A 27,948-nucleotide genomic window follows, 5' to 3' on the forward strand; every position below is an offset into this window, starting at 1 on the left:
CAAAGGAACTTAAAGATCAGGCCGAAGAGACGGAACGAAAATTAACTGCACAAATAGAATTGGTTAAGGCTCAATGTGAGGAATCTACTCACCGCGTACGTGTAGAAATGAAGGAGTATGTGGCTATTAAGATAGACACCGTACGGGAACAGGTGGAAATGGTTCCGCAATTAGTACAGAAGCAAGATGCCATGTCATGTGCAATTGCGCAACTTCCTGAATTGGCACATACGCAGACGAACTTAAAGGAAAGTGTGGAACATCTGACAGAACGTCAGGACGTTATAGACCACCAAATTAATGTATTAACAGGTAAACTATCCGAAATCACATTAGAAAACAAAAGGCTAATGTGTGAAAACGTTGAGCAAAATGTTAAAGCAGCATTCCAGAGTCTATGCGGCAAACAGGAAGAGAATTTGTTTGCGAAAGGACTTGAGGAAGTGCGACAGCAGTTAGGTGCTGATTTTGAGCAATGGAAACAAACGATAGCAGAGTCGATACGCGTTTCACAACAAGGCTCAGAACAAATGAATACCGGCCAGCAGCAGAAGTTGCCGGCGACTATAGAGCCAGTTACTGCACATTCGCACACGATACCGACTTGTGTGAGTAACTCGAATATTAAATTGCCACGAGCTAGTTGTTCGCGCGAAGTTTTATCGGACGGAGATTACGAAAGCCTGTGCCATGCCGAAGAAAAAATGATAAAGCATCGGCAATTTCAGATTTTTAACACTGACAAAAGGGGGGTCCATCCGATTGTTTTTATCAGGAGTTTTAGAGGAGTGCTACCCAGAAATTGGTCGGAGTGGCAGAAGATCAGTTTCGTTACTGGGTATATACAAGGTTCGGGGGCGATCTGGGCCTCGGACATGACGTCTGTTTGCTCGACCTATGACGATTTTGAGAAAGCGTTTCTAGCAAAATTCTGGTCAGAAGGGGTACAGGAACGCCTAAGGCAGGAGGTGCTCTACCCAGAGCCTTTCTCTTTTTCGAAAGGAAGCCTTAGGAAGTATTTTGAGAAATATATAAATAAAACTAGATATTGGGACAGACCTATGTCTTTGCCAGATATAATAAACATACTTAAGGCAAGACTACCAACTAGTATACGGAATCAATTAATTTACGGCAATGATAAAGACTTGGAGTCGTTCCTCACGACGTTAGATCATATAGACATTATAGAAGAGAACAACCAGAAAGCCCGCAACAATAGATTCCAATATAGGGAGATAGAACCTCTGCCAAATGGTAGGCAAGGGAACGCACAGAGATCGATAAATAGTGGAGAAACCCCTCAAAATATCAACAATAATACCGGCAATAGTCTTGCGAGGGGCTATACAAGGAACAACAGGAATGGGAAACGATACAATCCCGTATGGGGGAACGAAAGGAATTTCAGACCGCAAGCATGGAACAATAACGGTAATAGAAAGTGGAACCAACCGGGGGGAATAAACTCAAATAACCAACATCAGTGGGGACGGACATCTACGAATCAACCGGTGATTACCGAAGTGACGGATGATGTCAACCACCAGGCGAATCAAAATCCAACAAACTAGTAAGGACCCACTCGTGCCCCGGAGGAGCGGTCAACAATAGGTTGAGGGGCAACAGGATATGTGTACCAATGCTAACGTACAATGATGGACGATTACTGGCAGATGAATTGACCGAGGACTTAGAACCCAAAGATGAGGATAAGGAACAGGTGGCAGTAGCCGAAGTGCAAGTCATTTTGGAGACTGTACCTATAACGGCGGTTTTAGACACAGCTGCAACCACGAATGTTATTTCGGAGGCTCTATTCAACAAGATCAGAAATATAAGACGAGTACCAATTTTTCCAGTTCAAAATTGTAGAATAATAGGCGCCGTTGGGGCCAGATCGGCTAATATAAAAGTGCAGTCACTACTTAGCGTAGAAGTAGGAAATGTAGCAATATTAAGCACATTCCTTGTTGTGAAAAATTTGGTGGTAGACTGCATTATCGGAGCCGACAGCCTACGTCAATACGGATGCAGAATAGATTTTAAAACAGGAAAAATTTGGTTAAATGTAAATAAACAAGAAATTGAGTTGGACTTGTTGAAAAAGGAAAGCCTTACCAGAAAATATGATAGTGGGATCAGCGTGCAAGTAATCAGGACTGCACAGAATTCTAAACAGCACGTAAATAATGAGGTCCAAGTCAAAGGGGATTTCGGTCAATTAGTGTATGAGAAATTAATTGAATCCGACTGCATTATTGAAGATCAGAAGCAGCAGCTCAAAGAACTATTATTAGCGTATGAAAACGTGTTTGATGAGAGGCCAGGAGTTATTAAGGGATACATATGCCATCTCTACGTTAAGCCGCATGAAACATATTGTAGAACTTTCTATCCTGTTCCCTGGAGGCTAAAGGCTCAAGTCCAAAAAGAAATAGATCGCATGTTGAAATGGTGTTTGATCGAACCCTCCACAAGCCCATACTGCTCCCCATTGTTGGTCGTGACATAGCATACCCGGGATCGAACAAAATAAAAGGGTTATTTTCTCATAACGACTTAAAAAAGTATAATGAAGATTAGAAGATAGTAAGTAATGGTGTTCCGAGTGACAGAAATGAACGCTCGTAAAAAACATAACTATAAACTCTGTGTGTAGTGATGGAAACCTTTAAATTGAAATAGTTAATCAGTAACATAGAGTATAGAAATAGTGACTAACTATTATTATCGAGTGTTGTAAAGAAGATAGTGGAGATAGGCTTCACCTGTGTTGGGGTGAATATAGGACTTTAGCATTGCTAATGTCATCAAGAATGATTAAGGATCTGACTGAACTTCAAGAAAATGAAATTTTTCACGCAAATGACGCTGAATAATCTAAAGAGGTTCCGAGTGAATATTCATATATAATCTCATGTGAACGCTTAGATGTGTAAACGTGTGAAGAAATGTGTTGTGGTAGTGAGTGACGGTTAACGCCGCAAAGATAATTTCCCGCGCAAAACAGTTGACGTCGGCGCGAGAATTAAAATCGATATAGACGATACAGAGATGCTTTGTAAGAGACTCGCACCAAACGCGAGGATAAACTGATTCATATTGCACTTTAAAAGGAATAGGTGTTATAATTAGAAGTTAAGAGTTTTTAATTTATTAATGAATGATTAAAGAAAGTTAATATTCATAGATTCGGTAGTAATTTAATGGTTCGTGTTCGTTTGAGAATTTTTTTGTGAAAAATCCATTTCCATATATGAGCATGGATGAACACCGTATGAATCAGAGAGTAAATGAAAGAGGTGAATCCGCATTTCGCAATGCTAATAACTTTTACATTTCAGCGCTCAAACGTAAAAATATATGTATTTAAAATAAAAGGTTTTGAGTATAGCTAAATTATATGACTTATCAAGGAAATATGGATGATGTCTTGGTATAAAATGAACTACACTTTCCATTATTCGATGATTTGAATCCAAAATCTATAGTAAGTTACATGAATCCTTTAAATTACGAAGAACAAATCAGTGATAGAAAATCTGTGAAAACTTTTGGACTTATAAGCACAAGTGGGGAGGCAAAGTAGAAAAGAGTATTCAAACGAGAAAATCGGATGATGCTTCTGGCAACATCATTAAGTAATCGTTGAATTCCGTGAAGTATGTCGTAACAAAAAGGATCCATGAAGCCATAAGGATTTTGCTTTCAAAAAGGAGAATCTTGGACGGTGCAACCTAATCAGTTCTCTTACAGGAAGAGTTTCCCTTTTGGTCATTGCTAATTCTTTTGGAATGAATGTTGCATGTGAATTCGAGTATCCCCGTTCCTTCTAATCTTCACATTGTGGGCCGCGTAGAAGATCAACTACAGAGTGGGCCGCGTAGAAGACCGACTACAAATGTGGACGTCGGGGACATGCAAGACCCGGGGGAGTTTAGCACCGCAAGATATTGTACTAGAAGCAAGATTGTAAAACGCGAATTCACGTTATTTATTGTAAAACGTTTTTTTTGCTAGAGGCACAAACCACTCTTCTTCAAATTGTGATACAAATTGATAGCTGTCTTTCCTTTAGAGATGAATTTCAAAATTATTTTTGTTCTTCTATAGGCTTTCCTATCTTCTATGTACCGTAGGCTGGGGGTCTAAGCTTAAGAGGTTTTCCAAGGTTTCCCTGCTTAAGAAAGTTCCCGAATGGGTAGACCCTGACATCAGTTCATAAAAGATCATCTTCCTTGGTTGTGCACAGCAAACATAACACCTAGATGCACGTAAAAGCAATACAGCCGTGGTACCTGTCTCTTCATTTCTTCTGTCTTCAACATTTCTTTTCTTCGTCTGTCTCAAATATAATATTCCCTTTCAGTCGGAGGACTGACAATCATCACTTCCGGGTTATCCAAGCTAATAGATAGCTCGCGAAGTGTGTTCGGTGAATCAAAATTGAGCTCACAAACTTCGCTCGCTGCGAGGGGCATTGTAATCTACCCACTGGAAAATTACCCTCTATCACGCAATAATTAATAATGGTCAATCAAATCATCCACATTTATTTACGTTTGAAAAGTATCTGATCAGATTTCCTAGTAATATATGCGCCGACAGATCGTCGACGCCAAGGTATTTTTCTAGTACGTTTATTCCTTGGAACAACAGAGGTACGAAAATGTATGCTCCATGATTATAGTTATAGAGTGAGGGAGGAACAGCTTCGGAAGTATTCGTTTGAAGATTATCAGATTGCTAAAAGAGTTTTATTTATCCTTCTTCGCGCTAAAGCGAGCTAGGAAAGAGTATCGTTTGTGCCGCTAGCGCGATAGTAAAGAGAAAAATAAACTTGTACAAGCGAATTGGAAGAGACTTGGAACCAACACCAAACAGGACATGTATGGAAATGAACCAATATAATTTTGCCTCAGAAATAAGGTTTGTGAACATTTTATTCTAGTGTGAATGATGAATGAGTTCTCTGTCTGAATCATTAATGATTGTCTGGGCCCTGTAATTAATTGGGAAGTTTCAGCTGTGACGAAGAGAGCCTGCAATCTCTGAGTTTATAAATCGTCCAAAAAGGCTTCGTCCACATCTGAAATTTTAGATCTGTCGTAAACTGAACGAATTGTTCAAACGATCGATTTTCCCAACTGAATGCAGCGCTTAATAATAATAACCAATGCAAAGATCTTTTCTAGCAAGCCAGCCGCTGAATATTAAGACGAAGGGCTCCACCAGAGATTCTACTAGGCTGATTTCAAGTAATTAATATAATTTAAACTGTATACAGATAAAGAACATTTCTGTGTGAGAGTGAAAGAGCGATAAAGGCGACAGATACACTTCTGTACAGACAACATATTACACCAAGTTAGCGGCAAGCTGCATTCATCACATATAGACTTTCATCATTTACAAAAAAAAAAGTAATCACAGAATTCAATTATAGTTGCTGCACTACGCCAGGCTGAAGGAGGTCCGACACGATACTGGGGCGTACCCCATCACTTTCCTCACCTAGATGTAAGTAACTGTACCGTAAAAAAAATGGTCACATATAACGTCCCCAGTGTCAAGGTATATAATCATAGAAGAGTGTCGGAGCATAGATAGGGCGTGCATCGTACGCTCACGGGCAGAAATTCAGTTGTTGGCGCATGTACCTTGGAAGTCAGTTCGCCCTCTACAACTGCCTGCTTAGTAATGTTTGATGCCTAATTTTACTAATCAGCCAGAGTACAGCAAGTCGTAAACACCTATAGTCACCTTTAAGAACGCAATAAAGTGGAATTAGCCAATCAGGTCGGTGGGCGCGCAAATCCAAGTGGCGCGCCAAATACAATTAATGTCAGTTGTTCTCATAGCAGAAATGATAGCGCACGAGACTGCCCAGCATTTGGATCGGCGTCGATCCTTATTACCGTCCAATGTCCCATTTTTTGTCGCTTTTTTGTTCGGTTTTAGGAAGTAAAAAGAAGAACGCGTTTGGTGACGCCGTCTCTGGCGGGTCGCTTGAATTTGAGCGCGCAACTGCCTGACTGGCTAAGTTCACTGCTAATTAACTCGGAAACGGCGCAAAGTATCGATTTTTTGCTTAACAATTATTTCTCAACAAAACCTACCCTGTAACATCCTTACAAGCTTCCCACACTTCCAGACCCCCCTGTATAGAATTTTAAGTGTGCTTTCTAAGAGTCACGCAGACAAATTTTCATTTGGAATCACACAACTGGTGTTACAGATGATACCGCAGAGCTGACAGTCAGCGCTTCTGCGGCGATAAGAAGCGGCGTCGGGGCGAATGACGACGCAAACCGCCGCGAGGCGATAACGAGCGCTTCCTCCGGCCGTCCGCGCACAGTGCTCCAGTCGCGGCGGCCATGGCAGCTCGGACGCCGACGCTGCGCCAGCTTGTGGCGTTGTTGCTGGCGATGATACTTCTGCTGCCGCCGCTGTCCACAACAGCGAAAGCAGTTGCTGCTCAGCCTGCCGAACTCCGGTGCATCCCTCCGGGGGCAGCAACGGTTGCCGTCCCCGAATGCTCCTGGCGACAACACATGCCCCACGTGGAGTGCTCAAAGTTCCCGCCTGACGCGCCCGCTCCCGGTCGCGCCAAACTGAGCCTGGATGTTGGAGGCGGCAACTCTATCGACTCGAGGTCAGCCTTCTGCGTCACACTGACGCGCTTCCAGAGAAACAGCTGCGACACCTGCTTCGAGAGCCTGGAATTCCGGAACTTCACCGTGGGCTGGGCTGTAATTGGCCCCCGGTGCACGGAAAGGTGAGTGTGGCGGCTCGGCTTTCTGCAAGGGTATATTGATGAATCCAGTAAATTTCTATGAAAATGTGGCAGATTTTTAAAGCGATGTGTGCGTGTGTTGGTAAGTGTGTATCTTGTAAGGATTTGTTCCAAAATTGTTAAGGCTTTCGTCGCCACTTGTTGGTGTGGCAGGGGGCGAAAGACATTCCGGAGGGCTGAACGGAAGGCCTCTCCAGTTTGTCTGACGAACCGGTTTCAGGCTCTGTCTCAGGCTGATACTGATCTTCGGCCGGACATGGCTGCTTGTCCTGTTCCAGAGGTTGCGCCTCAGTCTGCAAGATCCGGGCGGTCGCAGAGGGTGAGCTTACTGGTAGTTGGGAGCTCCAACGTCAGGCGTGTAATGGAGCCCCTTAGGGATATGGCTGCAAGGGAGGGGAAGAAAACCAATGTGCACCCCATGTGCATACTGGGGGGAGTCATTCCTGATGTGGAAAGGGTCGTTCTGGATGCCAAGAAGGGTACAGGGTGCACCCATCTGCAGGTGGTCGCTCATGTCGGCACCAATGATGTATGTCGCTATGGATCGGAGGAAATCCTCTTGCTTCCGGCGGCTATCTGATTTGGTGATGACGGCCTGTCTCGCTAGCGGGATGAAAGCAGAGCTCACCATCTGCAGCATCGTCGACAGGACTGACTGCGGACCTTTGGTACAGAGCCGAGTGGAGGGTCTGAATCAGAGGCTGAGACGGTTCTGCGACCGTGTGGGCTGCAGATTCCTCGACTTGCGCCATATGGTGGTGGGGTTTCGGGTTCCGCTGGATAGGTCAGGAGTCCACTACACACAAAAGGCGGCTACACGGGTAGCAGGGATAGTGTGGCGAGGACTGGGCGGTTTTTTAGGTTAGATGACCTCGGGCAAGTACAGAAAGGGCAACAGCCTCAAAGGGTGCGGGGACCAAGCAGCAATTGGTATTGTAATTGTAAACTGTCGAAGCTGCGTTGGTGAAGTACCGGAACTTCAAGCGCTGATGGAAAGCACCGAAGCTGAAATCGTTATAAGTACGGAAAGCTGGCTGAAGCCAGAGATAAATTCTGCCGAAATTTTTACAGGGGCACAGACGGTGTTTAAAAAGGATAGATTGAATGCAACCGGTGTTGGCCTGTTTGTCGCTGTTAGTAGTAGTTTATCCTGTAGTGCAATAGAAGTGGATAGTTCCTGTCAATTATTACGGGTGGAGGTTACACTCGACAACCGAGTTAGGTTAATAATTGGCTCCTTTTACCGACCTCCTGACTCAGCAGCATTATTTGCAGAACAACTGAGAGAAAATTTGGTATACATTGCACATAAATTTTCTCAGCATAGTATAGTCTTAGGTGGAGATTTCAATTTACCAGATATAGACTGGGACACTCAGATGTTTAGGACGGGTGGTAGGGACAGAGCATCGAGTGACATTATACTGAGTGCACTATCCGAAAATTACCTCGAGCAATTAAATAGAGAACCGACTCGTGGAGATGACATCTTGGACCTACTGATAACAAACAGACCCGAACTTCTCGACTCTGTAAGCGCAGAACAGGGAATCAGTGATCATAAGGCCGTTGCAGCATCCCTGAATATGGAAGTAAATAGGAATATAAAAAAAAAGGAGGAAGTTTATCTGTTTAGCAAGAGTAATAGGAGTCAGATTTCAGACTACCTAACAGATCAAAACAAAAATTTCTGTTCCGACACTGACAATGTTGAGTGTTTATGGAAAAAGTTCAAGGCAATCGTACAATGCGTTTTAGACAGATACGTGCCGAGTAAAACTGTGAGGGACGGGAAAAACCCACCGTGGTTCAACAATCAAGTTAGGAAACTACTGCGAAAGCAAGTAGAGCTTCACAGCAAATTTAAACGCAGCCAAAACCTCTCAGGCAAACAGAAGCTAAACGATGTCAAAGTTAGCGTAAGGAGGGCTATGCGTGAAGCGTTCAGTGAATTCCGAAAGTAAAATTCTATGTACCGACGTGACAAAAAATCCTAGGAAGTTCTGGTCTTATGTTAAATCAGTAAGTGGATCGAAACAGCATATCCAGACACTCTGGAATGATAATGGCATTGAAATAAGAGGATGACACGCGTAAACCTGTAATAATAAACACCTTTTTCCAAAGCTGTTTCACAGAGGAAGACCGCACTGCAGTTCCTTCTCTAAATCCTCGCACGAACGAAGAATGGCTGACATCGAAATAAGTGTCCAAGGAATAGAAAATCAACTGAAATCACTCAACAGAGGAAAGTCCACTGGACCTGACGGGATACTAATTCGATTCTACACAGAGTACGCGAAAGAACTTGCCCCTCTTCTAACAGCCGTGTACCGCAAGTCTCCTGAGGAACGGAAGGTTCCAAATGATTGGAAAAGAGTACAGGTAGTTCCAGTTTTCAAGAAGGGTCGTCGAGCAGATGCGCAAAACTATAGGCCTATATCTCTGACATCGATCTGTTGTAGAATTTTAGAACATGTTTTTTGCTCGCGTATCATGTCATATCTGGAAACTCAGAATCTACACTGTAGGAATCAACATGGAATCCGCAAACAGCGATCGTGTGAGACCCAACTCGCTTTATTTGTTCATGAGACCCAGAAAATATTAGATACAGGCTCCCATGTAGATGCCAATTTCCCTGACTTCCGGAAGGCGTTCGATACAGTTCCGCACTGTCGCCTGATAAACAATGTAAGAGCATACGGAATATCAGAGCAGCTGTGTGGCTGGATTGAAGAGTTTTTAGCAAACAGAACACAGCATGTTGTTCTCAATGGAGAGACGTCTACAGACGTTAAAGTAACCTCTGGCGTGCCACAGGGAAGTGTTTGGGACCATTGCTTTTCACAATATATATAAATGACCTAGTAGATAGTGTCGGAAGTTCCATGCGGCTTTTCGCGGATGATGCTGTAGTATACAGAGAAGTTGCAGCATTAGAAAATTGCAGCGATATGCAGGAAGATCTGCAGCGGATAGGCACTTGGTGCAGGGAGTGGCAACTGACCCTTAACATAGACAAATGTAATGTATTGCGAATACATAGAAAGAAGGATCCTTTATTGTATGATTTTATGATAGCGGAACAAACACTGGTAGCAGTTACTTCTGTAAAATATCTGGAAGTATCCATGCAGAACGATTCGAAGTGGAATGATCATATAAAATTAATTGTTGGTAAGGCGGGTACCAGGTTGAGATTCATTGGGAGAGTCCTTAGGAAATGTAGTCCATCAACAAAGGAGGTGACTAACAAAACACTCCTTCGACCTATACTTGTGTATTGCTCATCAGTGTGGGATCCGTACCAGGTCGGGATGACGGAGGATATAGAGAAGATCCAAAGAAGAGCTGCGCGTTTCGTCACAGGGTTATTTGGTAAGCGTGATAGCGTTACGGAGATGTTTAGCAAACTCAAATGGCAGACTCTGCAAGAGAGGCGCTCTGCATCGCGGTGTAGCTTGCTCGCCAGGTTTCGAGAGGGTGCCTTTCTGGATGAGGTATCGAATATATTGCTTCCCCCTACTTATACCTCCCGAGGAGATCACGAATGTAAAATTAGAGAGATTCGAGCGCGCACGGTGGCTTTCCGGCAGTCGTTCTTCCCGCGAACCATACGCGATTGGAACAGGAAAGGGAGGTAATGACAGTGGCACGTAAAGTGCCCTCCGCCACACACCGTTGGGTGGCTTGCGGAGTATAAATGTAGATGTAGATGTAGACAAACTTCCTATTGGCTTCTGTCTCGGGTTCTCCGGCCGACGTTCCTCTGATGATTTTACTGGCGTCTCGCCAGCACGAGTGGCTGGCATTGTCAAAGCTTCACCCTCCATTGCTGGAGGTGAACTGGAGACGAACTCGCAGACGCAGACTATATTTAGCTGGCGCGTCAACGCCCGAGGTCCCTCGCCGACATTGGCGCGCCAGGTGCATATAGTCTGCGTTCGCGAGTCGTCTCCAGTTCACCTCCAGCAATGGAGGGTGAAGCTTTGACAATGCCAGCCACTCGTGCTGGCGAGACGTCAGTAAAATCGTCAGACGAACGTCGGCCGGAGAACCCGAGACAGAAGTCAATAGGCAGTTTGTCGATTTATTCTAACTTTTAAACAGATTTAACACAATTTTTTTGGCTGCTAAAATGCAAAATAAAACCGTTATCAACCGGATAGCGTGCATTTACATCTGCATGGTGTATCATAATTAACGGCGTTTACGCATGCAGTAGAAAGTACACGAAACTGAAAGTAAAAAAGTATCAGTAAACATAGGTCCACAGACTTCATTCTGTGTTACCGTCACCCCAGTTAGGAAGAGATAACAATACCGTAAAGGTATCTAATGAAAAATATTTAATGATGGGAAACTGCGGAAAGTATATAATAAAATGAAAATTACTTAATTTGGAAATTTCTAACGAAGGAAACTTCGAACATTGACAGTATTAAATGACACTAAGCTTGTCGCGGAAATGGTCGCTCACAGTGCCTATACGTCCCGTGTCGAGAATGTTTCACGTCTAATTTATTTCACTGTACACAACAAGGAACTCTCCGAATGAGATATGTAATTGGGTCCTGATAATGTCTTACCTGCAACAGACACTCGGTTCTGTTCTGTATCGGCTTATCTACCAATGACAATGATGTTGCGACATAATATGCTGAAAGAGAAAAGTGCTGTGCTGCGACCTATAATTTCGCTCATCTCAGAGAAGACAACACCCCGTCCACTCGTCGTTCTGTTCATTTGCTAACAATGCTCTCAGTACTCACTGTATTCAAAATGCACTTATTTAAGAAAAGGGAGAAGATTATTACAAATTAAAAATGAAATGAAATCAGAAATTACTTAGTAAATTTCTCAAAACTACAGATCTAACATTTGAACTCCTTTTAATAAAATTATTTATTCTTTTTAACCCTATCACAGACAGCAAGCACTACTGAAATGTAAAACTGCAATCAGTTTTACTTTTAAATTGTTCAATAAAAATCTCCCTTTAACTAACAAAAGTGGATGGAACTTGCTAACACCTTGGACGTATGACTGATAAATTTTCTCCTTTATCTAACACTCGATATCACTGAGCAATGCCAATTGACAAACTATAATAATCGCTACAAGCACGCAGAGCAATGCGTCAAATACCTCTCGGTTGCCGAGTCGTTCCTGTGTGAAAATAAGATTCCAGAAATCTTCTCCACTTCTCAAAATTTCTCATGTTTAACACGGAACCACTTGCTATGACCCAGGGTTCGTCAGCTAAGCCGGCCAATCACCGTCACATTTCGCCTTGACCCTATTACGACTCGCTCTCCCTGCTGCTCCTACCTCGCTATTTTACTCAGCAATGCTTTTCTTTATCCTCCGAGACAATGTACACTTTCATGTGTCGTAGCTTTACAAATACACTCCTGGAAATTGAAATAAGAACACCGTGAATTCATTGTCCCAGGAAGGGGAAACTTTATTGACACATTCCTGGGGTCAGATACATCACATGATCACACTGACAGAACCACAGGCACATAGACACAGGCAACAGAGCATGCACAATGTCGGCACTAGTACAGTGTATATCCACCTTTCGCAGCAATGCAGGCTGCTATTCTCCCATGGAGACGATCGTAGAGATGCTGGATGTAGTCCTGTGGAACGGCTTGCCATGCCATTTCCACCTGGCGCCTCAGTTGGACCAGCGTTCGTGCTGGACGTGCAGACCGCGTGAGACGACGCTTCATCCAGTCCCAAACATGCTCAATGGGGGACAGATCCGGAGATCGTGCTGGCCAGGGTAGTTGACTTACACCTTCTAGAGCACGTTGGGTGGCACGGGATACATGCGGACGTGCATTGTCCTGTTGGAACAGCAAGTTCCCTTGCCGGTCTAGGAATGGTAGAACGATGGGTTCGATGACGGTTTGGATGTACCGTGCACTATTCAGTGTCCCCTCGACGATCACCAGTGGTGTACGGCCAGTGTAGGAGATCGCTCCCCACACCATGATGGCGGGTGTTGGCCCTGTGTGCCTCGGTCGTATGCAGTCCTGATTGTGGCGCTCACCTGCACGGCGCCAAACACCCATACGACCATCATTGGCACCAAGGCAGAAGCGACTCTCATCGCTGAAGACGACACGTCTCCATTCGTCCCTCCATTCACGCCTGTCGCGACACCACTGGAGGCGGGCTGCACGATGTTGGGGAGTGAGCGGAAGACGGCCTAACGGTGTGCGGGACCGTAGCCCAGCTTCATGGAGACGGTTGCGAGTGGTCCTCGCCGATACCCCAGGAGCAACAGTGTCCCTAATTTGCTGGGAAGTGGCGGTGCGGTCCCCTACGGCACTGCGTAGGATCCGACGGTCTTGGCGTGCATCCGTGCGTCGCTGCGGTCCGGTCCCAGGTCGACGGGCACGTGCACCTTCCGCCGACCACTGGCGACAACATCGATGTACTGTGGAGACCTCACGCCCCACGTGTTGAGCAATTCGGCGGTACGTCCACCCGGCCTCCCGCATGCCCACTATACGCCCTCGCTCAAAGTCCGTCAACTGCACATACGGTTCACGTCCACGCTGTCGCGGCATGCTACCAGTGTTAAAGACTGCGATGGAGCTCCGTATGCCACGGCAAACTGGCTGACACTGACGGCGGCGGTGCACAAATGCTGCGCAGCTAGCGCCATTCGACGGCCAACACCGCGGTTCCTGGTGTGTCCGCTGTGCCGTGCGTGTGATCATTGCTTGTACAGCCCTCTCGCAGTGTCCGGAGCAAGTATGGTGGGTCTGACACACCGGTGTCAATGTGTTCTTTTTTCCATTTCCAGGAGTGTATATCTTTGGAAGTTACAGTCTTTGCAATCGATCAGTTACGCAAATGACCGATAAACCCATGCTATGGAAAACGGTGTGTCAGTAAATCGATACATTACAGTAAATCGATATATTATAAATGTAGTCGACAAACTTTTTTTTTATAAATAAAGTTTCTTCATGATGCAAGGAGCAGGCAATGTGTTTCTCTAAGATTCTTCTATAATATAAGCCAAATTTATCTATAAAATTTTCCCTATGGTGCAAAGTACTTTGTAGGTGGGTTTCTCCTTACACGAAACTTTTAGCTGTAAAACATTAAGAAAAGTTATTGGGGATACTTTGGTAGAAATGCACGTGTTCTGAATGAACACAACAGTTACATGACTATACTTGTAGTTAAAGGAAGTGTTGAAAGTGTTCTTGTACGATGTCACAGCAATGAATTTCGATTCTTCTCAATCATACACGGATGATTTGGAAATTGTTGACAAGCACAGACAAGTCTCTGCTCCAGTTCTTTTACCGTACGAACTGGAGTGACGCACACTACACTTAGTCCAGGGAATCCATGGGGTTCAGAGGCCATAGTACAGGTCCTGCTCGCATAGTCCATAGTCCATAGCAGCAACAGATATCGCTGCACCATCATGTATGTACCACGTATCTGTTAGTACCGGCTCCAAAATAACGGCGATTCATAAAGTATAGAAGTAACTTTATCTTGTTGTTGTTGTGGCCTTCAGTCCTGAGACTGGTTTGATGCAGCTCTGATGCTACCCTATCCTGTGCAAGCCTCTTCATCTCCCAGTACCTACTGCAGCCTACATCCTTCTGAATCTGCTTAGTGTATTCATCAACTTTACTTTATAAAAATTATAAACCACAATTAAAGCAAGTTAAAGCATATCAGAATAATTACTTACCAAACATTTTATACAAATATTTATGAAAACCTAACGAAAATGAATCTAAAGCTCCTACCGCCTGCCACCCTCCAAGAAAGCTGAGACTCCATCTAGTGGGCGGTAAGGACCAGATTGTGACTACCGCTGTTCTAAGGGAACATCCTCAAGCAATCCTGAATGTTGACACCGCAGAAACCGCAGGTAATTCCGTCCATTGAGTTTGCTAGCATGTAAAGCCCAATAAGACGATCATCTGTTACAGCCAAGCATAGGTTTGTCTGTAGCTTGCTGTTGCATCCGCTGAAAAAACACTAGTCTGAGACACAAGTACATCTCATTAAGACGTTGAACTCTTTGAGCGTGGTACGGGTACATTGCACTGTAATGCGTTATTCTCCAAACACTACTGTGGCTCGTTCCAGGAATTTGTGTGTCAAGTCTCCTTGCCGAAATTCCAGGGGAGCGTTCGACTATTTTCTGCACATCATCTTCAAGCACAGGTGTAATTCCGCAACCCGCTCTTGCAGCATATGCAAATCTCCCAGTTTCCCGGAATCTCTGATGCACCAGTGTAAACGTTCAACTCTCGAACTCTCGGGGTGCCTTCGGGTACAGTATGTTTCTTGGTACAAGCGCGTAATCACCCGTACATTGTCGTTAGCCCTATCATACATGAAATCCTTTTCCGCATACTCCTCTTTAATGTAATTTTGCATGTTACCAGCAACGCTCATACAACACGCAAACAGTTCACATGAGTGGCGCATTGACGGTGTACTGTGTAAGTCGACTACGATATTATTACAACTGGCAAGTGAGGTCGCTTCGCATTGTACTTCGCGAGATTCGTTGAAATACTTGATAGTATATGTGTTACTGTAGAAGTAAGATGATTGGTAAATCCTTGAATTAACTGGTAAAATCTAAGACTTACTCTAACTGTGTGGTTAAAGTCCGAAATTTCTTGTTATATGCAAAGATTTAGAACTTTTACCAAAAGACGTTGGTAAATCTTAGGCTGCAAACTGGTAAAACCGTATTCATTAAAAAAATCAGCTTAGCAATTTATTGAAATAGTTTGTATTTATTATAAGTTTATGTATTCTAAACATTCTTGCATTCCAATGTGATTATAATGAGCAATATTCCATATTAGTGAAAAATGTTGTAAAAAATGTTACCTTCTGAAAGTTAATTTTTGTTGCAACAAGGCTAACTATTGTGGTATTTCGAATTACATAATATGGAAGATGATTTACACAAGCATTTTTAATTGAACACTTTTTTAAGCAATTGCACCCCTGTCCTCCAACAAAAGATTGTTTGGCAACCACGTCCCATAGGCTAATTTCTTCTTTGCTACTACTTCGATGTTGATAAAATTTTCCTTGCACAATGTAAATTGGTTCCTAATGTACAGACGTGCTCAAAAGTATCCGAACGACCTGAATTGCATTTCGCCTGATTCGCATGCAACCCATATAACGCAGCTGTCTAGCAGGTCCTCTAATCGCTCCTTGGTACAGTCGTTTGACTATTGAAAATGGTTCCAACAAGTCACCACTAGAAAACACTGCTCTGTATCGCAATAACTCAAAATGTAAAGTAATACTACGATACTACAAATATCAGGGAACACCTTATCACAGAGAAGACTGTCCTTAAGGCTTGTAAGCCCACATTTATTACAATAAATATCATACCTGAAATGTTACCACTCTCATTATTACGTCAGATAGGTAGTGCACGTAGTAAGTTCGTCGTATTCATGATTTCCTCTTCAAAGTGACATACCGTACTTATTATTTAACACAATATGACATTAAAAATTTAAGTTATTCGCGAACAGCTAGTTGAGAATATGTATGAACTTCAAATGACACGACGAACCGTCTCGTTCCGCATATGGATTCAAACCCAGGTCACGCAGACTAAGCAAAGATTTCGTGACTGACGGAAACTAACAGTCATTCCTGATTAGGCATACAGAGAGTGATATACCTCGATTTTAGACAGTATCAATTAGCAAATACCAACTTTAAATTACATAACGCAAACATTTTTAACGGACCCGAATTCCTACCCAGTCGCGGCTGCTATGGCCTGGAATACGTAATGCGTCTGATAAGCATTTCTGTAACTAGGTTTAGGGACTGGAGCCTAGTTACTAATAATACTCAGAACTGACTGCAAACTAAGCATCATAAATCAGTAACTCTCTTAGTTGTTTTTATATTTCATTCGTAAGTGTACTCAAAACTAAGAAATTCATTCACAGACGTTTTCGTGCCTCGCCGATAGTCGAGCACAACAAACAAATTAAAAAAAAAGAATGTGTGTGTGTGTGTGTGACAGAGAGAGATAGAGAGAGAGAGAAAGATAAAAATCAAAAAGAATGAGAGAGAGAGAGAGTAAAAAATTGTAAAGAAATTGAATCATGGTATGTAAAGAAATCATTCGTTAAAATGACACGTTCCACATCATTACGAAATATCGTATTCATGATCTATGAAACAAGAATTAATGTAATGTAATCTAATCTAATTATATCATATTGATGACTAGCCATGAAAAGTAATGAATTACCGAAATTTTTGCTAATACCAGTAACCAAATCTGAACTTGAAAATATTGCGCGTGAATAGGTTCGAATCCTGGCCCGGCACTAAAGATTTCATTATGTATTATCAAGATCTAGCATGAGAACACCTATCTGCTGGTGGATAATAATTTCGATTTTTAATGTATTTTCATTCGTTGTCAACACTAACGATATTTGACGTTTTTGACTCCCAGTGAGACACGGAACTATTTGCGAGATCACTGTAAGTTCAAGATGTTATTCCGAGCTGCTGGTGGAGAAAAATTCGGTAGTTGACGTCTCTTTGCGTGTGGTCAACAACGATATGTGTATAGATCTATTCCCAGTCAGCACTGAAATCTTCGTCATATTATTTCTAGTTCAAACATGCTCACAAGTCGCTGCTGGTGCAACAAACCCATATTTAACGTTCGTTTTCTCTAGAATATAACAGCGATAGGTGCCGGGTTGGAGTCCTGGGAAGGAAAAAATTAATGTTTCGTCTCGTCATTTCAGTTAAAACATCTAGCTACTGCCGAGAAAATGCGATATGTCACAGTTGATTGTGCTTCGATATCTATCCGATTAGGTTCTGGGTTCGAATCCCTGTCCAACACAAAGCTTTGCTTCATGGCATTTCAAATAATTTACTTGTTAAGGAGCAACATTTAACATCTCTCGTAGTTCGTTAACAGGGACAATAGCAGCTGGGTAGGAATTCGGGTCCGTTAAAAATGTTTGCGTTATGTAATTTAAAGTTGGTATTTGCTAATTGATACTGTCTAAAATCGAGGTATATCACTCTCTGTATGCCTAATCAGGAATGACTGTTAGTTTCCGTCAGTCACGAAATCTTTGCTTAGTCTGCATGACCTGGGTTTGAATCCATATGCAGAAAGAGACGGTTCGTCGTGTCATTTGAAGTTCATACATATTCTCAACTAGCTGCTCGCGAATAACTTAAATTTTTAATGTCATATTGTGTTAAATAATAAGTACGGTATGTCACTTTGAAGAGGAAATCATGAATACGACGAACTTACTACGTGCACTACCTATCTGACGTAATAGTGAGAGTGGTAACATTTCAGGTATGTCATTTATTGTAATAAATGTGGACTTACAAGCCTTAAGGACAGTTTTCTCTGTGATAAAGTGTTCCCTGATATTTGTAGTATCGTAGTATTACTTTACATTTTGAGTTATTGCGATACAGAGCAGTGTTTTCTAGTGGTGACTTGTTGGAACCATTTTCAATAGTCAAACGACTGTACCAAGGAGCGATTAGAGGACCTGCTAGACAGCTGCGTTATGTGGGTTGCATGCGAATCAGGCGAAATGCAATTCAGGTCGTTCGGATACTTTTGAGCATGACTGTGCCATGACTTCCGTTTTCCAGTTTTGGTACCAAGTTGATATAATTCATCATCCTCGATATTTATCACTACTGCAATTATAGATTTTGCATCAATTTTTGCCCTGGCACTTTAATTCTCACATTCTGTCCAACTGAAGGATTTGGAATTTTGTTACATGACGTTGCTTTCATTTTCTTTACCTGCAGTTGAAGACCTTCTTTGGCAGCTTCTTGGGTCCGTTTCACTTTATGAACACTGTTGGAAGTTGTCGGCGTCTTGTCACAACCATCAGCTGGTGCCGGTGTCTCGTTGTTAACTGGTTGGTTCAAATGGCTCTGAGCACTATGGGACTCAACATCTGAGGTCATCAGTCCCCTAGAACTTAGAACTACTTAAACGTGACTAACCTAAGGACATCACACACATTCATGCGCGAGGCAGGATTCGAACCTGCGACCGTAGCGGTCGCGCGGTTCAAGACTGAAGCGCCTAGAACCGCTCGGCCACTTCGGCCGGCTCGTTGTTAACTGACGTCAAATCCTGTGTGTCTGGTGCTTCCTCACCTGCTGCTGCCGCTTTTTCTACCTAAATTCCTCCTGTTTCAGTACTTGATTCACAGGCATAAATTCCTTGGCTGCCATTTTCAATTTCCTGTGAGTCAGTGGGAGTGGTGTTTAACATTGTTTCCAAGTCTTATTCAGTGTTTATATTTTTTATTAAATAACGTGGAACGACTGAGATCGCAGTGCCCATTATCACTGGAGTCCCAAACATCGCTTCATATGGTGAACATCTGATCCCTTCATGATAAGTCCTATTGCTTGCACAAACCTCAGCCCTTCAGACCATTTTGGAGTTTCATTTGTTTTCATCCAAGTTTAATAACATATTTTCGATATCTTGATTTGCTCTCTCGTCCGAGCCCTGAGGCTGACTGTGTCTCGACTTCCATGGACTATCTTTATATCACTCCAAAACCCACATAAACTTTGAATGCCTTAGTTACAAAACTCTCTACCATTATCAGAAAGAAGGGTACTTGGCGCACCAAAGGTGGTAAAAATATCCCAAAGATGATATGCTACTTTATCAACCGTTTTCGAAGTTAGTCCACAGAGGATAACGAATGTTGTCAAATGATCTTGGTATACAAGTATGAACTTCCACTTATTGTCTGGGTTTGGATGCATGTCGATTAAGTCAATTTGGCATGTGAATTCATTTCACTGTGTATGATAGGTTTCACTACAAAACCCCTTTTCAATGTTTTTTGGTTTTTCTGACATGGTTCACGTAATCTCAAATAAGTAACGATTGATTCAACAGTCACATTCTTGTACTTACGATTCAGTTCCAGAATCAACCGTGTTCGGCCGCCATGGTATAGCAATGTATGTCTCATGTAGTACGAACGTAATAGCGAATTTCTTCTTTTCCAGCAGAGACTGGTGCTATGAGTTTCTCTTCACCTCCAATGATGGGAACATCATATCGCTTCAAACGTCTGTAGTGAACTGATTTTTGATTGGAAACGATTTTTACATTTTTCACTTTACTTAACAGCATATTATATCGCTCAACAGTTACATAAAACTGTTGTCCTTCTTACTGACTGATCCACTTAAAAGTTAGTAAAATCTGTTACGCATAACATAACTCATTGTGGTGCAAAGCTGTAGAAGAAACACCACTAAAACGAGTCGCAAAAATGGCGGTAAGCACGGTGCTCGACACTGACTGAAACTACGCAGCGGTGAGCGGACTGAGAACTCGTAAGTGCCAACAGAGAAACTTATCTGAACCCAAAATTGGCAACAATGAAACCTGTCTGAACCTCCACGATGGAGGTGGAAGTCTTCGATCCAGCTTTTACCTGTTTGCATTGGTAAATCCTAAGATTTACCAATTTCTCTCGGTAAAAGTTCGAAATCTATGCACATAATGAGAAATTTCTCGCTTTCACCACACCGCGATGGTAAATCTTAGGTTTCACCGGTTAATTCTAGAATTTAGCAATTATCTTACTTTTACAGTAACATGTGCACAGCTGCCTCGAAATCATTCACATGTGTTTTCGTTAGTCACCACTGTAATTGTTTATTGTAAAAGCCACCACGTGTTTCCGATAATGGCCACGGGAGGCCAAGTGCAATAATATCCTGGTGGGATAATACTGCCGTATCCATTCTGTTTACAGCTCCACGTCTCTAAAATATAAACAAATACACACCACGGACAGGCATGTAGATTTTGCACAGAATCATGTCAGTAGTGTGCGGTAACCTCAAAACTTGCAGTTATCACGCAAACTTACAAATCTTTAACATAATGCAGCGCGTCAGCAACCGTATATGTATAGAAATAAACAATTTTGACTGCCTTCAGTTGCAAGGTAATTTTTACTCGTTTACCTAGGTTTCGATTCCAGTAATGGAATCTTCTTCAGAACCTATAAATTAAGCTTTTGCATAATGAAGTCAAGGGATGCAGGCTAGACACCCTCGAAGAATTGCAAATTTTCAAACATCTTATGTAATTGTTTATTGTAAAAGCCACCACGTGTTTCCGATAATGGCCACGGGAGGCCAATTGCAATAATATCCTGGTGGGATAATACTGCCGTATCCATTCTGTTTACAGCTCCACACTAAATTGTAAAATATCTGCATTTACAAAGTCAATCCCTGTCGCTTTGGATGTTCCTTATTTGGAACAACAGTCCCCGTCTTCACTGCCCTGTACTTTACATTTTGGAACAGAAGTCGTGTTAGTGTACAGGACAAGTAAATGCACAATAGCGTTTATTCTTGTACGCATGGAAAAACTGTTACAAATGTATTAAACTGCTAATCGAGGAGCCGGCCGGGGTGGCCGAGCGGTTCTAGGCGCTTCAGTCTGAAACCGCACGACCGCAGGTTCGAATGCTGCCTCGGGCATGAATGTGTGTGATGTACTTAGGTTAGTTAGGTTTTAATAGTTCTAAGTTCTAGGGGAATGATGACCTCAGATGTTAAGTCCCATAGTGCTAAGAGCCATTTTCTAATCGAGGAACCTCATGTGATCATAATTAAGCTTCACAAAAATCCAAACAATACACTGAATGATGCACGATATTGCTCTCCCAGCATGTCGTATTTGAATTCTTTTAGATCAAAATATTTATTGTTACAGCCTCAGATGCAATGAGTCACACATGAAAAATAGTTTCGATCACGTAACGATCACATTCAAATCTAAAAATAAAATTAAATAAAACGTTATTAAGTAGCTAGTTATGGGGAAATGTAGCGGAAAATGTAAACGTTTGTTTAACAAATCTTTACGGGCATAGTAAGACAGAGACTGAAATTTTACACGTGCAAAGGAAAAGAACTGTATTTTAATAGAAAGGATAGTAAAAGAAAATTTTATTGTAGGCTCTAAGAACGTTGTAAGATTAAGATAATTAATTTGTGTTTAAAACTCCATTATTTACAAAATTTTGAATTTTAGACAATCAAAATTAAGTATATTTTGCTAACATGCAATCCGGTAAATGAGAATTTAGTTAAAGGGTGTTATATTTTTAACTTCACTGAGGCAGCTACATGTTGTCAACAGTTCCTGAAAATATGATAGCATTATATACACTTTTTGATAAATGCTTCTAATAATGCAAAAAAATGTAAAACGGGGAAAATGGAGTTTTAACGTGTAGTTCCTATATTTCAACGTATAACAGGCTTATCTGTATTTTAAAATCATCCAGCTTCTACTCTGTCTGGCCTGTATTTTTAGAGTAGCCAGTGCTCTGACAGCTGCGGTGATTCCGCTCTGATCAATCGTGTAAAATGCTTTTGCAATGAACACACCTGGACTTATACCAGCTATCTGCAGCACTTCAGATCCGCCAGTATATCCGCCAGTGAAACACAAAACTGCATCACAACACCTATTTTTAGTACATTTAGTATACAGAATGCAGTTTTTGAGCATCTAATCGAAATTAATTTATTTAGGCTGTCATGCACATTCTGCAAGTTCCCATGAAGTCACTTCCTCAGGAAATCGGTATTTGCAAGAACTCTTAATGTAGGCTTAATTGTCTTCATAACAGGTTCTCGTAATGAGTGCTTATGTTTCGTTTATTATGTTGCATTTACATTAATCGTCATTCGGGAACAGATTATGTGTTGTTTAGCCGCTGGATAGTTTATGAAAATAGGTAGCCCACTCAGTACGCCTTACCGCCTTTAAATTGTTTGAATTTTTCGTAATAGTTCTCCCACAAAATACACGAAGGAAATAAATTTTTTTAAGAGTAAGCCTACCTTTCCCTCCTAGCGGTTTCTCCATCCTCAAGCGATTCACCTTCTTTCTCCTTTAAAAAGCGACAAAACCTACTACCAAGTCCTTTTTGGATATGCACAACTCATTCTAAATTTCCTATTGCAGTATAATATCGTTTATTATCTTTTAAAACTTTGAAAGACGACGAATCCCCACCAATATCACCATTTCACAAATGTCTGAAAAGGTGAGCGTGGGTGCGAATGAAGGTTTAAACACTTTAATTTTCTAAATGTGTTGTAATACTGTTATCTTGATAAAATTTGTACCCAACATATATTAATTTCCGTAGATCGAGAAAAAATATTTTCGAAAAATTGATTTTCCGAATCTAAATGTATGGCATCCTTCCTTAAGTAGATAAAGAAGATTAAAAACATTTGAAATTTCAAATTTTTAAAATTGTAATCTATGTTCGAGTTGTAAGATTTAAATTTCTTTAAAAAGAACACAGTTGTACGCTACAAAATAAAAACAGGACTATAGGTAGTAGACTTGCGACAACATTTAGGGGAATCTAGCGTTTTATTAATCTTACTCTGTGTCATTCAGATGCCGGCGTTATAGACGAGAGCTAGGGGCCGGGTACGAGGGGGGAGGGGGTCGGGAGGGGGGGGGGAGGAGGTGGGAGGGGGGAGGGTGAGAGAGAGGATAGGCAATTAATACTGTGTGGTAATGAAATGTTACAAAGAAAAGATGTAAAGCAATTAATTTTAGACTAAGACGCTAGTTAGATAACTCACTTAATATTCATAAATGACACTTTTTAAAAATTCACGATTAAATTCAAACAATGATCAGAAACGTTGAGTGCGCTCTGTTTTCACCAGAGGGCGTCTGAGGCGTGCGTTTACTGCATGTTTACATTGGGATCAGTCTCCCCCGGTCGCGCTGTCAACCTCGCTGCCTGCTGGTGCGGGGGGCTGATAAGGCCGTTTTCCGTCGAGAGAGGAGGCAGCAGGTGTGCAGGCCTGCTGACCGGGCCGCCAGAGTACGTCGTCAAAGTTCTTGAAGTTACATTTAGCAAATGACTATTTCATCTGGTCCTTTCAGGTGATAATGTCCATAGATCTCAAGTTCTTCCGAACGTTCAAAAAAATTTCCTTTAGGCGCCGTACTCAAAATTTCAAGATGTGTCTCTGATGGTCCTGCCGACTGTTTAGTATCATTTACATGATCTCCAAATGCTGTCCCCGAAGAGAAGTGTGTGCTTTAAATCAAATCTGAAATGTTCTAACAGTCCGACTTGAATAGGGTGTTTCAGTTGTCCTTTCCGATATCGTTTTATGCAAATCGCAATTCAGTATCTTTGCTTTAAAACCCACGTGCGTCCTCGCTCGCTGCGGTCACACTGTCAGTCCTACAGAAAAAAAATGAACAGGAACATATTGTAGGAAATGTAATGTAGTTGAATTCTGTACTGAGATACATTTTCGCTGGAGGACGTAGTCTTCGAGTTATTCTAGAAAAACGTACAAAATTGACCTTCAGACGCACCCCCACTCACACGCTGATCTCCCACCGGTCAGGATTTCTAGCATGCTGTTCATGGCGCATCCTCCTACCATTGTACAAAAATTTTCGACTGCACGAATTATTTCTCATATTCGACCTTTTTTTTATCTTCACTGACTGGCATTATTGCGCCACCCGCTTAGTCGAGCACTTAAGAATTGTAAACCTGACGTTTGTGTAAATTTTACCTAACAATTCTGTGAATTTTAGCAGCATAAAATGAACAGTTACATAATTCTGTTCGTCAGGCCTTCTGATTGTAAGGGTTAAGTTTGGATCGAATAGTCAACGTGATTAATTTTACTGTGACGTTTAGAAAAGTCATCTGCCTTTCATTACCCTCACGGGCACATTCAAATTAATAATGTTAACGAAATAGCTGATTATGCTGATGGCGCAAGAGCCCCACCAACGGAGATGGAAAAAGTCAAATATCTTGAATAGTTCGTGTAGCCGGAACTCCTTGTACAATGATAGGAGGGAGTGCCACGAACAACATACTAGAAACCGTGACTGCTGATGGATGAGTTTGGCGGCAGAGGTGCATTTGCTGGTCACTTTTGTACGTTTTTCTTGGATAACTCCAAAACTGTGGCCTCCATCGAAAAAGTAGCCAAGTACAAAATTTAACTACATTAAATTTCCCACAAAAAGACCTGTTGATTTTTTTCTGTAGCACTAATAGTAGCGTGTAGCGAGTGAGAGAATATGAAGTTTTCAGGCGTGGCTAGAAATACACTGTTGTCCAAAATTAACAAGTATTTCCCCTTCCTGTGCCTAATTCACGATATAATCATGCAACTGCCAATAGATGTCCGTACTATCGCGTTCTGCACGGAACAGGGCTTTCCGGTCATAGGACAACCACACGAACGATGACTTCAGGGAACCTGTCAAACAGGGTGGTGGTAGCCGTGTAGTCCCACATCCACAGTTGCCTGTTTACCCAGTCACAGACGGTGCAGTATGGCACAGCGAAGACGCCTACCAGGCTCTCTGCGATGGAGGGCCATAGGAAGATTGGAAGCAGGACAGTCGCAAATTGATGTGGTCCGATGGCTTAATGTGAGTCGTTCTGTTGTTTCGCGGATGTCGTGACAGTTTATAGAGACCGAAACTGTATTCCGAAGACCTGGGCAGGACCGATCACGTGTTACACAGAAAGAGAGGACCGTTATTTGGCTGTAAAGGCAGGACAGTACCTCCTTAGTACTGCACGGTTATTGGCATCTGAGCTCACACCATCCACAACACGTTTTGTATCGAGGTAAACGGTGCACAGAAGGCTTCAGCAGAGCGATCTTTGTTGTCCGTGACCTGTATGTGTATCTCTGACGGGTCTTCACAGAAAGGATCGTCTTAAAGTTGAGTCGTTCACATTCCACCTGGACGGTCGAACAATCGGCCAATGTTCTCCTCACAGATGAGTCCCGACTTGGTCTGAGGAGTGGTTCACTACGGATTCGCATCTGGAGGGAACGTAGAACATGATTTCGGGACCCAAACATTATGTAAAGAGACCGACATCCGGGAAGATCGCTAATGGTGTGGGTAGAGATTATGTTGGTCACTCGAGCACGTCGTCATGAAATCGTACTGGCGAATCGGCAAGGTTTAATTGTTGTCAAGTATCGTGACGAGAACTTGGGACCTCATGTGCGGTTACTGCGAGTTGCTGTGGGCCCAGACTTGGTATTACTGGACGATAATGTTCGACGTCATAGAGTACGGGTGGTTGACGGTTTCTTGGATATGGAAGATATTGCCCGCATGATGTGACCTGCTCGCTCTCCACATTTGAATCCCATAGAGGACATCTGAGGTGCACTTGCGAGAGGGCTTGCACTACGTCACTGCCCATCAACCACTCTCCAAGAGTTGCGAGCAGCTGTGCGGGAAGAATGGGCGTTATTGCCTGAACATGAGATTGGATTGGTGACATCATTCACAGCGTGGCCTACGGTTGTCAGGCCTCTATTGCTGTCAGAGATTGTCAAAGCCCACACTAAGCACATTAACCAGCTGTCGGAATGTGTGAAAATCCATTAAGTTGAGAAAAAAAAAACAAAGAACATTTTTGTCTTTCGTTATGCATGTTACAGTTGTTTGCGTTCTGTATTCTTTACATTGTTTCTGTAGTGGACTGTTAAGGCAGCCAGTCCACAGTGAAGTAGCCGAAAGGGCACGCGTCAACTCACGCCGTCTGGCGTTAAGTCTGGAACAGGATTCGTAATGAATGTGATAAAGAAAAGAACGTAGCTACTAGAACACCTAACTTTTATATTGTCCTTTGGTATACAGCATTCTGGATGATACAAGTGAGACTCTATCTTGAGGTACATGCAACGTTACAAATGGTTAATGGCGCCTTGCTAGGTCGTAGCCATTAACTTAGCTGAAGGCTATTCTAACTGTCTCTCGGCAAATGAGAGAAAGGCTTCGTCAGTGTAGTCGCTAGCAACGTCGTCGTACAACTGGGGCGAGTGCTAGTCCGTCTCTCGAGACCTGCCTTGTGGTGGCGCTCGGTCTGCGATCCTGACAGTGGCGACACGCGGGTCCGACATGTACTAATGGACCGCGGCCGATTTAAGCTACCACCTAGCAAGTGTGGTGTCTGGCGGTGACACCACAGTTTCTACTTTACTAGCACACGTTTACACTGTTTTGTGACAAAATAAACGCTACCTTGCAAAATTTCACCAGTTTAGAATTGTAGGTAGCATAAAACAGCATCTGCAGGGACAGCTGAATCACCCTGTAGCTGATTGTGAGAGTCGTTGCATTTAATATTATACACATCTGATGCACTAAACTGAGAACTTAGCTTAAAATCAATATTTCACTTGAGCAAAAGCCTATTCTTAACCCGACTGTTCAAAACTCTTGAGCTATTTTATCTGATACCCTTACTCTCTATTCTATAGACATATAGGTTTTTGCACTAGATGTTCCACTTTTAACGTTATCTATATGACGCAGAGTGAGATTAATAAAATGCGGGATACTATTAAATGGTGTCACAAGTGTACTATAGTGACTTTCCTTATATTTTATAACTGATGGCTGTGTTCTTTTTAAAGAAATGTGGCTTTTCATAGCTCTGATTAACTGGAGGCAACTTTAAAAAAGATAAATACTACCAGCCTACTTTGTCTACTTATTTAGTTACAGTTTTAAGAATTTAAAATTCAAAATATTTTAAATCTGCTTTATCTACTTAAATAGTCAATTTTCAATGTTTTTTTTTTAATTTTATGTTTAGATCTGGAGTTGATTATTAAGCGATCGAAACTTCTTATAATGTGAGGCTAATTGCAACTGCCGGCTGGAGTGGCCAAGCGGTTCTAGGCGCTACAGTCTGGAACCGCGCGACCGCTACTGTCGCAGATTCGAATCCTGCCTCGGGCATGGATGTGTGTGATGTCCTTAGGTTAGTTAGGTTTATTTAGTTCTAAGTTCTAGGGGACTGATGACCTCAGATGTTAAGTCCCCTGGTGCTCAGACCCATTTGAACCATTTTTGAATTGCAGCTGAAGCTGTTATAATAAATGTATTAAAAAAAATCCTTCACACTATCCGCCTGGGGGCTACGGAGAAACTCACGATATGTCAACAGCGGACCATCAGCACCTGTTCGGCTCCA

General features: G+C 42.4%; 1 protein-coding gene across 1 annotated transcript in view; it reads left to right on the forward strand.

Annotated features, from left to right (window-relative positions):
* The window catches only part of LOC126236791 (toll-like receptor 2), a 162,932-nt gene that overhangs the window by 41,911 nt on the left and 93,073 nt on the right, over positions 1–27,948 (forward strand). Inside the window, exon 2 of the mRNA XM_049946378.1 lies at positions 6,242–6,781. Within this exon, the coding sequence (XP_049802335.1) occupies positions 6,381–6,781 (401 nt within the window). The 5' untranslated portion in view covers positions 6,242–6,380. The remainder of the gene's footprint in view (positions 1–6,241; positions 6,782–27,948) is intronic.

This window comes from Schistocerca nitens, chromosome 2 (genome assembly GCF_023898315.1).
Source record: "Schistocerca nitens isolate TAMUIC-IGC-003100 chromosome 2, iqSchNite1.1, whole genome shotgun sequence".
Lineage (NCBI taxonomy): Eukaryota > Metazoa > Arthropoda > Insecta > Orthoptera > Acrididae > Schistocerca > Schistocerca nitens.